The 15,145-nt window shown below is 40.5% G+C and overlaps 2 protein-coding genes across 2 annotated transcripts in view; both read left to right on the plus strand.

The window, feature by feature from the left end:
- The first annotated feature begins 424 nt into the window (after nt 1-424).
- aggf1 (angiogenic factor with G patch and FHA domains 1) lies at nt 425-10,470 on the plus strand. The gene is made up of 16 exons (XM_030769144.1): nt 425-477; nt 564-638; nt 1,388-1,611; nt 1,769-1,868; nt 2,049-2,233; nt 2,555-2,692; nt 3,112-3,315; nt 4,511-5,021; nt 5,543-5,654; nt 6,066-6,117; nt 6,285-6,386; nt 6,838-7,003; nt 7,499-7,578; nt 8,155-8,282; nt 9,392-9,491; nt 9,961-10,470. Exons 3-16 carry the CDS (start codon nt 1,429-1,431, stop codon nt 10,162-10,164), a joined length of 2,265 nt encoding a protein of 754 aa, XP_030625004.1. The 5' UTR covers nt 425-477; nt 564-638; nt 1,388-1,428; the 3' UTR covers nt 10,165-10,470.
- Nucleotides 10,471-14,321: 3,851 nt separating this feature from the next.
- The window catches only part of pde8b (phosphodiesterase 8B), a 43,111-nt gene continuing 42,287 nt past the window's right edge, over nt 14,322-15,145 (plus strand). Inside the window, exon 1 of the mRNA XM_030768768.1 lies at nt 14,322-14,603. Within this exon, the coding sequence (XP_030624628.1) occupies nt 14,322-14,603 (282 nt within the window). The remainder of the gene's footprint in view (nt 14,604-15,145) is intronic.

The following is a 15,145-nucleotide window of genomic DNA, read 5'->3' on the forward strand; positions in this document are numbered from 1 at the left end:
AACTGATTAAATGTGAATAAAAATAAAAATAAAAGCTGAGTAGGAGACACTGGCTTTGTATGGTTGAACAGATGTTTTCTGAATAAAGTGGTTTGATTAATATTGGTAAATGTGGTCGCTTTAGCGTGTTATTTAAAAGTAGGCCCATTTGATTCCAGAAACGCTCTATGGATAACAAACATTTAATGGCTATATCCTTCATTTTTTAGCGTACAGTGTCATGATTATTAGACACTTTCAATATGCTTGGTCATATGCAGCTGAGGGCTGAAGTAACGTTGTAATAGCAATACTACTACTATTACTTGTTTTCTATTTTTGTGTATTACCCATTCCATGACTCTACGTGGCAGTGTTGAGGCGAGAAGGCTTGTTTTCGTCGCGGGAAAAATTATGTGAAGTAGAAATGCGTATTAGCTTGTTTAAAAATGCAGGCCTCCGTTGGGGTGGGATGTAAACACATCAGCTGTACTCACTGTAACTTACTTTATGATCAAACAAACTTGTATTCGAGTATGTTTCGAATGCAGGGTGGTTATGAGATGTTTATCTTTAATTTACAGGTTGATCCAAAGGGTGGAAAGGCTGGAGTATCGGAGTTTTGCTGGGATATCGGAGGAATGCAAGAGGCAAAATCGGTGAGAATTGTACACACCGAAAACTCTAATGATCGTCTAATTAAGTTTTTGAAGATACCAGTGTTATTGTTGTTAACATGGTGGGTAGTAACTCAAAATCTAAGTAAGTAGAGTCCTATGTATTGTATGAGGCATCACCTTCTAGGTTGGTCTGCTGAACAAAAGTAGGTTCGTTAATGACCACATAAGTTTTTCTTCTACGTTTTCTCTCGAAGTACATGTATGTTTTCGATGACGATATATCGCTTGTGTCTCGGGTAGATTATTCCGTGCGTATTTGAGATCACGGATAGTTAGTGCATTATTCCATATCTTTGGTGAGTTAGTCATTCGATATCAGACGAAAACTGTTGGAAAATTAGTCCAGCTCTGTGTAGTTGTTGCATTTACACTACAGATGCTATAGTGACAAAGTAGTTTTAGCAATTTTAGTTATTAGCAATGAAGTTATCTGTCGAAGGAACACTTCCCGCCAATCAAAAGCATGCTCTGTGCTCGAACCCCAAGTCTGCGAATGCTTGTGCATTTGCATGTGATAAGTTGGTAAGATTTCTAATTTATTTTGTTATACATAATAGTAATAAAAAACTAATAGAGAGAAATAATACAGAGACGTTCATGTAATCTTTGCGTGTTCTCCGCCCATCGTGAGTAAAATACACATGGATTCCAGAGCTCCGTTCTACCTAGAGAACAGTTGTGTTGTGTGAATGGTCAACTAAACTAAGTACAAATCATTGTCGTTCTAGTCTCCAGTGTGAGTGGGCCTGAGGATAAGACATCCTGAAGGATGACCACTAATGGAGAAGATGGGTGTGAGGTGGAGCTTTTAGATCTGCGGTCACAAGTGGAGACCCTGAAAGAAGAACTAAAAATGTGTAAAAATGAACTTCAAAAGCTACAGAAACAACTTAGTCAAAGTGAACGTCTACAGAAAACTGCAGAGAGCTACAATGAAGACTTAAGACAGCAGGTACTGACAAAGCACTGCTAAACACTGCACAGTGTTCCTGAGTTTTGCCTAAGGAGTTACCGAAGTAGAAAGTATAGCCAATTGTATCAAGTGAATGACTAAATTATTATTTGAGCCAGTTTTTTTTTTTTGTAATGGTACTTGTCTTATGTTTCAGGTTGACAGACTCAGTAAAGAGATTCATGAACGAAAAAGAAAGGAGAAAGATAAAACTGACGCAGAGACTCAAACTGATGAGTACACATGGACAGAAACAGGTTGGTCTGTATTTCTGTCTGCTGTATTTCTGTATTTTGTTTTAAAATATTTTGTCACAGTTAATGAAATAAATCAGTCCGTTTTTTTTGAGTCAGTGCTACTTTGGCTCACCTTTGACTAGCAGAATATTTGTTCATAAGTTATGTACTTATATGTTCTGTTTTTTTTTTTTTTGACAGATTATTATAATTACTACTATGGCAGCTATGATCAGACTGGCACAGAGACCACAGGAACGGAGGAAGCTCCTGTTGCCACGGAGACCCAGGAGACCTCCAGTTCCACTGAACCATATTCCATGGCAGAAACAACAACAGTCAGCACAGAACAGCAAGAGGAAAATAACAGCGCACCCCAAGCAGAGGTATGTGTGTGTGTTTGTGTTTGTATTTTTGTGTGTGTATGTGTGTGTGTTTGTCTATGCTGATGTAGTTATAGAACACGAGTGTTTCTCTGCTAAGTTGTACAATCAGACATTCATCTACAAATAGCAAGTGCAATCTCTTTTATATAATCACTGTTTGTATTCTCCAACATTGGTGAAGACTCATATGCCTTTTCAATTCAATGTTCCCTTTACCCATACTGAATTTTTAAAGGGATTATCAGAGAGAAAGAATTCCTGCTCCAGACAGTAGCTCCTTACTGTTTTATAACTCTTATAATTCACTGTTGGTTTTTTCAGAGTGGGAGTGGAGATGGTTCTTCTATTGCAGATATGCTGAGAGCTACAGCAGAAGCGGCTTTGAATCAAACAGGCTTTGTGTTTGATGAGAACTCTGGCTTGTATTATGACCACACCAGTGGCTTCTACTATGACTCAGTAAGTTATATTTATAGGGCTGTCATCAAACCCAAACCATCACAGAGAGAAAGAAACTGTTTAGAGTCATTACATCTTAAACCTATTTCAGATTTCTGTACTTTTCATACTGGGGTTCCTGACTTGGTTTTTGTGAACATCATACCATACGCTAATTACATAATTAGCTACACTTTTATTATTAAAATGTGGTTCACTGTGTAGAGTGCCGCATCATACAATGGAATATGAATGCCTTTATCACAAGGTAAATGTTATATTGTATGTATATTTTGTATTGTACATACTCTAACTTATTTTATTAGTGTTAGTATCAACATGTTATATTTTGGTATGAAGTGTTATCACAAATCTTTGAAGAAGTCTTTTTTTTAAATGAGATTTTTAATGTTCCCTGACTAGTTCTTATCTGTTTCCAGAGCAGTCAGTTATATTACGATGCCAATACTGGTATGTACTACTACTACGACACAGAGAGCGGAAAATACCAGTTTCACTCCAGAGTGGAATTACCTGCTGCACAGCCAGCCACAGAACCAAGTGAAGAAACGAAGAACCAGAACCGCAAAAGCAAAAAATGGAGCAAAAAGAACTCGGGGAAGGGATCACGTCAGGATGTTGGGGTAATTTAATCTTCAGTCCTCTTCTTACAGTTAAGATGCAGTGTAACATTGAATGCGATCTCCTTCACAGTAATTCAATGGCCAGACTCTTTTAAGTGAAAATACTCCTTGTAAATACTAACTGAACTTTCCTTCACAAGTCATTCAGCTAGAAGATATATAAATGTTATGTTTGCATTACATAGATCTTCTTATAATTAATGATTAATTATGATGAATGACTGTATCTTTTAGCAAGCAGCTCTGTTTTTTTTGTGTTTGTCATCTGGATTGTTTTCGTTTGTTTCTGTTGGACCTGCACTTCCAGCATCTCCATTGGTCTCTATGTATAAAAACCCTGGTGTGAAAAGGACTTCAATCATGACATTTAGTGCCATTTACCGAGTCAGTTTTCAGTACATTTAGACAAGTTGAATTGCAGGTTACAGTCTCATTTTGAATGCATCTCAGATAGCTTTCTGTTGGACTGGTAAAGGTTTAGCTTGAGGGACTTGTTGAATATCAGGTTTGTCAGTGTAGTTGACTGTTTGCTGTTCTTCTGGCTGTAGGTACAAGAGGTGACTAAGTCTTTGGCTAAATTGAAGCTAGGCCATTTTGGAAGGACAGCAACCAGGAGAGGTACTGCAGTCTCACCCATACTTGAATGAGAATGTAGCATCCCTAGCAACAGTGTAGGCATTGATTAAACATACAGTTTTGGTGCTAGAACCCAGGAACAGGTCAGTGTAGTTTTCAGTCTTATTAGGTTGTTGTATAGATGGGTTGGATATTTACACTGGGATATCACGACTCTTCATAGATGTAATTGATAGGCACTGGTGAAGATGGAGTGTTTTAGTTATTTGCTACTTTCTCCTTGAGCGATATCGAAGGATGCATTTTGGGTTGTGTGTCGCATATGAAGTATGGGTTGGGTTAGACTGATGAATCAACTGACAACATAAATATGCTGAAGCTATTTGCTGGGTGAGACATTTCGAAAATGTTTGTAGAACGTTATACTCTAGAACGCTGCCATGTTTCCATCTTTGTATTTCAAAACTGACACTCGAAATGGCACAGAAAAACCGACCGAAGTCATGACGCATAACTGAAAAAAAAAAAAGGGAAAGAAGAAGAAATGAATAGAGATCCCAGTGGAGATGCCGGAGCCAGGTCCTGCGTCCTCATTTATCGGTTGTGTGCTGCTTGATAGGACCATGGAGAGAAGCTTTTGGAGGAGGAACACCTGGAGTTTGATGGTAGGTGGGTGGAACATCGCAGAGGGAGGAGAAACGGACTGTCATCACAAAACGAAAAACGGAGGTCTAGCAGTCCAGAGCGGCCGTCTCGCTCGGAGAGGTCCAGAAAGAAGCGACGAAGCCGCAGCGCAGAGCCTTCGGCGAAAATGAAAAAGAGCAAAAGGAAAAGAGGGAGCAGGTCGCGCTCTGACGACAGAAGCCGAAGGAAGAGAAAGGAAAAACGGGAGAGAGAAAGGTCAAAACTGGGCTCTCGTCGGGGAAGACGAAGAAAGACGCGCTCTGACGATGCGATCAGCGCCAGTGAGCCTGAGGAGGGTGAGATCACAGACTCGGAGGGAGGAAGAGAATCATCACCATCGTCATCGTCGTCGTCATCATCATCGTCAGCAGCAGCAGCAGCAGCACCTCCCATCTCTCCTTCCCCTCACAGCCCAGAGTCTGAGATGGAGACGCAAACACAGGAAGGTGAGAAGGAGAGAGAGGAGGAGGAGGAGAGACCGAGAGTGTGGATTCTCCATGGGCACTTTTTGTGCACTTAATATTTATCCTGTCAGAAGTTTCTGGGGAGCTTGAGCCATTGGAACATGGTGTTGTGTGCACCCAAATACGGAGTATTTATTTTAGGCCATCAGGTATTTTTTCTGCACCCGTAAAAGATGAAATTTTTATTTAGTTGACAGTGATGATCCTTGACTCAATATGTAAATAAAGCATAAGCCAAAGGTCATGGCCTCAGAGTCACTGTGGGTGATGTTAAGGTGGAGGGGGGGTACTGTGGAATGTGGTGGATTTACAGTCATTTTCTTTCTGTACTGCATGTGTATTTTATCTGTATGTATGTTTGTATGACCTAGAAGTGTTCATTCTTTTTGTCTGTGTGTTTGGAGCCGTGGTATGAGAGTACATGTGTGTGCATGACTGTATTTATGTGGTAATATATGCGTGTGTGTGTTTGATTTTTTTTTTGTTTTTTTTCTGTCCTGCAGTAGCTGAAGAGGCCTGGCCGCCCTGTGTGAGAGTCACTGTGATTCGTTCTCCTGTGTTACAGACAGGAACTCTGTTCATCCTCACTGCAGATTCCACAGCCACTATTGGACGGTCAGTACAGTAGACTAGACACGTGCTCAACACTAGTGTTTAAGTATGTACTCAGTACAGTACAACATACATGCATGACAACATTCCTCCATATCACTTTTTACACACCTGTTCACTACCCTGAGAGTTTACAGTTGAATTATATGTTAAAATAAAGTATGTGCTAATATTTCTGGTCATACAGACTTTGTTCATCATTAGCTGGTCAGTATGTCATAACAAATACACAAGACAAATGGTGACTTACCATGCAGTTCTAGTCAGTACAGGTAGAATTTCACGACGCAGGTACTTTACAACACACGGACGTCCCTTTACTGCAGACGTTATAGTCTGCAGTTCTGTTGAATATAGATAGTCCTATGCACACTAATAGGCAGCACTTTATATTCTGTTTTGTTGTGTGTCTAGAGAGAAGGACATGAACCATGCCATTAGAATCCCTGAAGTAGGAGTCAGTAAGGTAAGCCCTTTTCATCTCCTCAGACAAATCATTTTTCATATGATTTCATAGAAAGAAAATATTTGTTTATCATTTTTGTGAATCAGTTTTTGTGGTTTGCTTCGATTCAGGTATGTTTTCAGTCTAGTTCATTCTGTGCTTGTATACATACGTATGTTTGTGTGTAGTCCCATGCAGAGGTATACTTTGACCAGGAGCAGCAGTGTTACATGCTGGTGGACCAGGGCAGCCAGAACGGCACAGTAATCAACGGCACCCGTATTCTACAGGTATGAAAACACGCACACAACATGCAGTCTCATCAGAAAGTAGTCAAATGAACTTGAAGGATTTGAAGGTCTCCTGCTCACGGTCTACCTCACCTAACGATGCTCTTTTTTCACTCACCGCAATACTTCAGCAGCACTTTAACTTTCTCAGAATATCTTTTTGGGCCCAACCTCACGGTAAAGAGTACTCTTTCCAACACACGTGCCTAAGGGAACACGTACGGTTGTGTTCCCTTGGACCCCCCCCCCGCCGCAGTCTGTGGAGCTGGGACTTGAGCGGTGAATCATCCTAGAGTCTTGCTCTGTGTGTCAGTGCTTGGACTGGCTGGATCTTTCTGCTGCCCAGGAGTTTGAGGACTCAGTAGAATGCATTCCTTCATGTGTTGAATTGTGAAATAGTTAACACAGTGCAGTGGTATCTAAAGATAAGACTCCCTCCTTCCCTCTGCAGCCCAAGTCGCGGTGTGACCCTTGCCCTTTGTCCCATGGGGATGAGGTGAAAATGGGTGAGACGGTGTTGTCCTTCCACATCCACACAGGAAATGACACGTGTGATGGCTGTGAACCCGGGCAGGTCATCGCTCACCTGAGCAAACACAGGAGAGAAGACGGTACAGGTGAGAGAAAGACACACACATGGACTCAGAACTTAACCAGAACAAACACGAGAGCGATGAACACACAGATATGAGAAATTTAAACTTGCTTGGAGGTGTAGCACAGGTCAAAGAATGTGTTATGGGAAAAAAAAAAATCGAAGAGACACACATAGATACAAGCCTAATCAGCTAATGACATGTCAGTGTGAGAGAAAAACAATGCCCACACACACAGAGTATATCCATGCCTGTTCCTCATCCTCTAGGAAAACACAACAGATACACACCTGTTTGGTCAAACCTCATCCTGTAAACACGTAAAACACATACACACCCACAAAACTGAACCTCGTACACACCACACAGGCACATGCTTGACTTAACCTCATACATAACATCTACACACCCACTTAAGTGCATGTTATTCTTAACACTCAAAGAACACCATGCCATAACTCAACAATCTTCATAATCTCTTTATAAATAATGATAATTTTTCTGTTGACTTTTAAGGTACTATTTTGAGCAGAGAGGATAAAGAGACCCAACGCCTGAGAGAGCTCAAACAAATGAAGGTCAAATATGGCCTTAAAGTAAGTCTGTACATGTCATCATGTTCATTTAGGTTCTTCACGAAATAGCAGAGATTTGACTATACATATCTGTAACTTCATCTTTGCTACCAGAAAAAAAGGAAAATCATATGGTATTTTTAGAACTGTGCATGTAATGCACATCAGATGTAAAGCTTAAAAAATTGGATAAGTCTTAAACATGGACTTCTAGCATTTTGTCATTTGTGACTGCCCCCTGCTGGTGAAGGGTTGTCAAGTTGGTATAACAGATGTAAAAGAAAGCTGATAGACAGATAGACAGACACATAATAAGTTTGTACAACTATAGTGTGATGTTGTAAGGCTGTGTGAGCAGTGTTAGCTGTCATCACTTTTCTTTTTCTAAGTCCCATTGAGAAGTGAGGGGAAAACTTGTCTTTGTGTTTACAGCAGTGAAGAGGGAATCTTCAGTACACTAGAGCAGCCACAAGATTCCACTCCTTAATAATACTTATGACGGTCATAGTGTTTACCAGTGGAAAAGATGAAGTGTTCATACAGTGATTTTTTTTTTTTAAGCTCTAAACTGTTGTGTTTGTGTGTGTGTCTGAACAGAACAGTGAATATGAGGAGAACACCACCCTGAAGAACTCCAAGTATAAAGATCGAGCAGAGACGAGGCGGCAGGTGATGGGAAGTGAAGGAAACTTCCAGAGAGATGATGCCCCTGCCTCTGTACATGTGTATGTTTGTGTCTCCCTGCTAAGAAATCATACAATCCCAAATTCCATTCAACACCACCTCTGCCCCCCCCCCCTTTCTCTCTCTTTCTCTCTCTCTCTCTCTCTCTCTCTCTCTTGGTTCAGTAATACTTAATTGGCACTACTGTCAGGATACTGTATTGCCAAAGCCATGTACAGTGCCATAACTCTGTGGTGCTCAATAAAGACTAGTTTTCTGTAAACAAATTCCAGCAAATTCACCCATTTTTAAACTGATTTAACAACAGAGTAACACCTTTTAGTGTTCATATAATCCACGCTCACCAGAGCAAGTTCAGTCGCTCAAACAGACAGCACTGAAAAACAGGCCCCTGTTAGCAGTTAATTGTATCTGCTAATGAAATGTAAAGTGACTATGAAAGGCAGCTGCAGGAAATTTGACTCACAGTTTTGTTTTGTAACCATTACATCACTACCAATATAAACATTTAACAGCTCTAGGATTTGGTTTGAGTCCTACTCCCTGTTAAATATTCCTCAGTGTTTTTTTAGATGGTAAAGATACTCATAACAATATATCCTGAGCCAGACTTATTTAGTTGGCGGCCTGAGAGCTAAATCCAGCACAGAAGTGATCTCCAGTAGCCCAGAGGCAATCGCAGTCCACTTCAAATTAAACAACAGTTAGTTCGTCTTAGTTCAAATATACAGTATAACAGTACTGGCATGTTTTACCATACAAGTCATTCCACTTGACAGCGCCGTGAACATCTTGCTACTCAGACAAAGTTAGATTAAATATATTAAATAAATGTATCTTAAATAAATAAATAAATGTAAATTAAATGTATTAAATAAATGTAAATATGTAAATACAAATAGGCTGCCAAAACTTTCCAGCCGACAGCTTGGTTTTGGAATTTGGAATTGAATTTGTATTTGAACAGCCCTGTCCTTAACAGTGCCCTTAAGACCCTTAACACCCCAGGAAAAATATACATAAAACATATTCTTGTGGAAGATTATTTCAGAGACCTCTATAAAAGCAGAAATCACAACATAAATTTGTTGTGTTGTAGAGGTAGTTTGCTATTTAATGTGTGTGTTGTTTGTGTACGTTGTTTCTGTAGTGAGATCAACGAAGCCAATAAAGGACGGAAGATGCTGGAAAAAATGGGTTGGAAGAAGGGGGAGGGACTTGGAAAAGATGGAGCAGGAATGAAAGATCCGGTATGTCCATACTCCATTTCCTTTGTGTGTGTGTGTGTGTGTGTGTGTGTGTGTGTTTGCTTGTATGTGTGTGAGCTTAAAAACAAAGATGCAGTTTCCATTTATTTGTGTGTGAGTCTAAGACTTACAACCAGACAAGTAGGGTTTGTGTGTGTGTCTGTGTGTTTGAGTAAAGGAATCTAATAGGGTCAGAATCAGATATAGAGCTTGTGTGTCTGTTTGTGAGGGATTAGAAGGATAGAATAAAAGAGAAGTCATAATGGGTTTTTGTGAGTAATTCGGGAAGAGAGCATGTGTTTATGAGTTAGTAAGTGGGTTTGGAAGAGAGATGGAAACAGAGGTATATTGTATGTGTATGAGTGAGTGATGGAGTGAATGAGTAGCTTTGAGAGAAATAGAATCGGAGAATCGTGTGTGTGTCTGTGCGCAAACACGTGTATCTTACCCTCTGTATTCCTGCATTACTCAGATCCAGGTGCAGATTCATAAGGCCCAGTCAGGACTAGGATCCAGTGCAACCGTGTCAGTGGAAGATGGGAGTTTGACCAGAACCAGAACTCAGAAAAACTGGGAGAAAGCCAGAGAGAGGTTTGCAGACACATATGAAACCGCCGCTCACACAGACAAGGGCAGGTCACCCAAACACTGGATCAAAGGTCAAGACCCAGAATGACCCAACGAGCAACTCAGCGGAAATAAGGACTGGTTGTTCCATCAACCATTCTTTCTTCCTTTAATTAAAAACAACAACAACAACAAAAAAACACCAATTATCATTTTAAAAGAATGATGGTGATTTTTCTGTAGGGGGGATAATGTTTCACATCAGTTGAAGTATGGAATGTGTTGTTTCTGTTCTCTGTAAAACAGTCATGTATTCCAGTGAACCAGTACGTAAAACAACTGCTTTAAGTTTTAGACACTCATTTTTTTTTCTCCTGTGAGTCATTCTATAGAATTTTATGACATCTTCAACATTAACACCTTCGCTCTATAGCACAAAAGGGATGGAATGACCTTTTTTTTTTTTTCCAAGGAGTGGTTCCCTGCATTGAATAACAGAGAATGGGTACAACTACTCACTGAATGTTAAGGAGGGATTCATAATTCAAATAAATCTACCTGATGATATCCTCTCCAGAACAACAAAATTTTCCAGTTGCTGAAAGGTGGAGCCAACACAAGCGTTCTGCATTTTGGATGCACCACATCTGAATTTTGAACATGTTTTGGGAGCATTATTAAAGGCAGTTTCTTACTGAAAAAATTATATGTCTGTATTTCTTTCCTCCTTCTAACTACTGTTGCTATAGAAATAATGTTTTGCTCCAACCTTTCATCGTCGTCAGTGATATGAATCATAATTCTATAAATCACCAAAGGCAATCCAGAATATAAACGTTAGTAAATTGGACCGATAAATCTACCACCTGTTGATTAAGCTGGTCGTCTTGGTTGCCGCGTTTCTGTTCATCTATAGCTGCTGTTACTGTTTAGTTAGTGTCCACTGTTTAGTTAGGGCAAATCCGTAGTCAACACAGCAATAGTGAACCGTTGAGCTACTGCTCCTATGTAAACTTCTGCAATTATGTAAAATCGAAGTTGAAATTTATGATTCAATAAAACACAACGGCGCTAGGACCGTGCTGGCCTTTCCGACGGCTGGCGTTGCGCATTATTTGCGGGGGTGCAAAAAAAAACTTTAGAGTCTTCGCAGACCTGAAACTCGGAAAGTTCCCAGGTCGCCTGCTGGTTAACTAACTCATGGGAGAAGAATGGTGTCGGAAAACCCGCTGGGTGAAGTTTTGTCACGCTGCTTTTTGGAGTTTACAGAGCCGTAACCACGTATCGTTTAAGAGAAACTAATATTCTTAAAACGAAATGAGTGAGGCCAGTATGGAGAGACAGGGAGACCTGTCTAACGGACCTTCGCCAGAGGTAAGACACTCGCTTACATTTTCACATGTTTATAGAGATCTGTCGCGATAGTAATCTATGTACAAGATTAATACTCAAGGAAGTGAAGTACTGATGATAAGAGAACTGAAGGCAGTAAAGAGTGGCAAATTTCATTAGAGATTCCGTGTAAAGCTTTGATGCAGTCTTGGTTTAAAGAGGTGTTTTATGCTTAAAGCAGATGAGTCTTGTAAAATCACATGTTTATCAATTTCCAATATGACGACGTCTGTGCTCCGTCGTAACTTAAAAGAGAAGTTGTCTCTGTTATGAATTATGTCTCCCGTATCGGATTATAGTACGCATAAATCAGATGACATTTATACTGACTGGTACATACTATTTAATGTTATATGGCCCTGAAAAGGTCATTGACGTGTTTGTTTGTTTTAAGAAGATCGATCTGCATTCATTTCGGACTCAGAAAAGCCCGTTAGGTTACGCAGGCTACACTTAAGAATTCGGTTCAAGTCCGTTAGGTAGTTTGATTTGTAAGATACCTCCATACCAGAAATTGATGACTTTGTATTCGCGATGTTCATTTTCAGTGATGAATGTGTGGTAAATAAATATTACAGGTTAAGGAGACTCATATTCCGAAATTCTATCCTGCATTTGTACGTTTACTTTTATCTCACAGTTACGATACGGGATTTCGGTTGTCTCTGTCTAAAACAGAGTCCCGCATTTTTAGCCGAGTTCACCTGGACAAGTTCAGAGCTAACCCTACCACCAGAGGGCAGTCATAGGCGTCTACTGTAGAATGGGAAGGTTTAAAAAGGCCTTAGTTTGAATCTGTAAGAAAAACATTGTATCATTATTCAGCTACAGTATATAGTTACGGTGTATGAGGAATGGAAAATATTAGAGGAACGATTAGAGCTGAGTAAAACTATTATCAGTCAAGGGCGAGTCAACATGCAGTTCCTGCAGCCTTAAGAAGTTTCGTTTGGCTTTGAACAATGTTAGGATTAAACAAATACCTTTGGTAATATAAAGTTATCCCACTGTTACCACAAATTAAACTGTATTGTTTCTTAAGCCCATGCAATGCCCATTTGCAAAGCTCATGCTCTTAAGGAGTATTAAGTTTCCTTTTGTATTTGTGCTGCTCTTTTGCTTTCATGATGTGGCATCTCCAAAAAGTTTAGCACCATAACAAAATTCTGTTTTAAGAAGTCTTGCATTACACTATTTTTAACAAGCCCATATTTGGTATTCTGACTTAAATGAGTGCATATTTAATGAGAAGTGGAGAGAGAAATCTCTTAACATTTTTACCTGAAAACTGGAAAGTTTTATGTCTGATAACCCTCAACACTTTCACATTTCACTAATGATGAACAAAAGGTCAAAAATGTACTTTTGTCGCTCTTCCAAGATATAAATAATAGTCAGGGGTCTATGAAAAGTCTTTTCAAGTGTGCCATATTCATAAAGCTCTTTGAAAAGGAGGAGGAAGAAGAAGAAGAAGCGTGTCTTGTTTTGAATCCAGAATTTGACCTTTTGGTCCTATTTTATTTTGGTTGACACACCCAAACGTTAGTATATAGGCGATCTGTGAGGGTTTGAATGTCTCTGACACAAAAATGTTTACTACCTGCAGTCTCAGGCCTACTCTATTAAATATGATACAGACATATACATATACTTTTCCACAGGATTTCCTTTCATATGTCGATTGTCAAGGCTGTGACTTCTGGTTCAGGCTAATTGTGCCATTCTACGGACGTAGAATATTGCGTTAAAGCCGACGAAATGTTGATCTGTCTCCATGCTAGAGACACGGTCAGGCTGACATTCTTTTTTCAAAGTACATTTTCCGGGCATGTTTAGTACTCTAATTTCGTACTCTTTTGGTTTATCTGCCTTCATTCATACCAAAACGGAAGGCTCATCATCCGTTGAAATACAACTAAATCTCGGAGATTATGTTTATTTTACCACCGTTGAAACATAGATTATTAATACAGAGTCGGTTTCCTTTGATGCACTGTATAAATGGATGCTGTGACGTCGGGAGGTGTTGATTATTCATCACAGAGGACGCACGGTTCGCGTGGCCTTAAAGGAGAAAAAAAACAGAGAATAGGACTGTCAACGAGCGCCCGTGCTGTCTCTGTGGAGTGATGATGCCGAGGTGCTCCAACGTAATGTAAATTAGAGGCGTGCACGAGAGAGAGAGAGAGAGAGAGAAAGAGAGAGAGAGATTCTACACGGATCAGAGTATTCGGAGATAGTATCAGCGGGCTGACCCTGAACAGAATTGTGCTCTCTCCGTTTAGATTGTTTTACCACAATCTGTTCAATATGTTTTATGCCAAATAATGCATCTGGAGGGTTGGACTATCTGGCAGTACCATGGTACGGAGCATCAGGACCAAGCTTAGTATCTTCGTTTTTTGATGCAGGCTAATTGTTTTGTCCTTATATATATTTTTTTTTCGAGCTATGCGGTTTATTTTTTCCCAAACATGAAATGGCACAAGCGGATCGCGTCTGTGGTTGGACTACCGAAGTGTCACTGACTAAAATCTTAATCATCATTTGTCGTAGATAGAGCGGGATGCTAGTTCAGTCTGTGGAAACCGAGAGGAAGATATGTGTCTGGAGATCACCTCGCGTGTGAATTAACGGGACAAGCTCCGAAATGAAGTGATGAAACATTTCGCGGTTTCTTCTTGATGTGTTCAAACGGACAACGACGGAGAGGCGGAGGAGGTGCAGTAACAGTGGCTAACAACCGATGTGCGCGGAGAACGACGGCGTAAGAACAGCCAGGCAACGGCTGCGGTGGTACCGGGGGACAGAGAGGGGACCGTGAGAGAGAGGTTGATTATCTTGACCACCATCGGCCTTTGCGCAGCGGGCGGCATGGGTTGCGCGCCCAGTATCCACGTCTCTCAGAGCGGCGTGATCTACTGTAGGGACTCGGACGAGTCAAACTCTCCCCATCAGACCACCACCATCTCCCAGGGAACAGCGGCCACTCTTCACGGTCTCTTTATTAAGACCGACGCGGCAGACACTATCCCCTCAGTAATTGCTTACCAGAGCAGGCACACACGGACCAATTCCCACCGAGAAAAGAGAGAGAACAGCGGTGGCCACATCTGCATTGAGGCGGAGACGCAGACCAGCCACACGAGCGTTAAGGTATGTACCGGGCCGAGCCAGGGCCTGGGGTAAAGGGATATTCAGAGTTAACTCAAATCAGTGACGTTTTAATCCGTTTGATTTCTGTCGACAAACACTTAGCTTGGCCGTCCGTTTTTTTAAAATTATTAGTATCTTTTTTTCATGTCAGAGTTAATTCGAAGTCCTACAGTAAAGCATCACTTCTAAGCTGGCGGGGTTTTCGTGAGAATTGTTCGCATCTGAAATAAACCAACAAAGTATAGTTTCGTTTTGTTCTGTTTACTTGTCGTAATATGGGTGGTTTAGGTCTAATTTGCATAACTTGTTGTCACTTTGTGGTTGAAGTTTTCTTGCTTGAAAGTTCAAGGAAGTAGCCCATTGCTCCTCTGAGCCTTGTTAAGATGCTCACAGAGCTGCATAACAGGCCGGCACTCATCATCACCTGTACCCTTAGATAACATGTCATGTTGGAACAGATTCATCTTAGCTCTTAAATAGTTGAATGGATAGATGGATACATATGCACATAGAGGAAGAGACCAGAACACAAGAAGAGAGAT

This window comes from Chanos chanos, chromosome 3, assembly GCF_902362185.1.
Source record: "Chanos chanos chromosome 3, fChaCha1.1, whole genome shotgun sequence".
Lineage (NCBI taxonomy): Eukaryota > Metazoa > Chordata > Actinopteri > Gonorynchiformes > Chanidae > Chanos > Chanos chanos.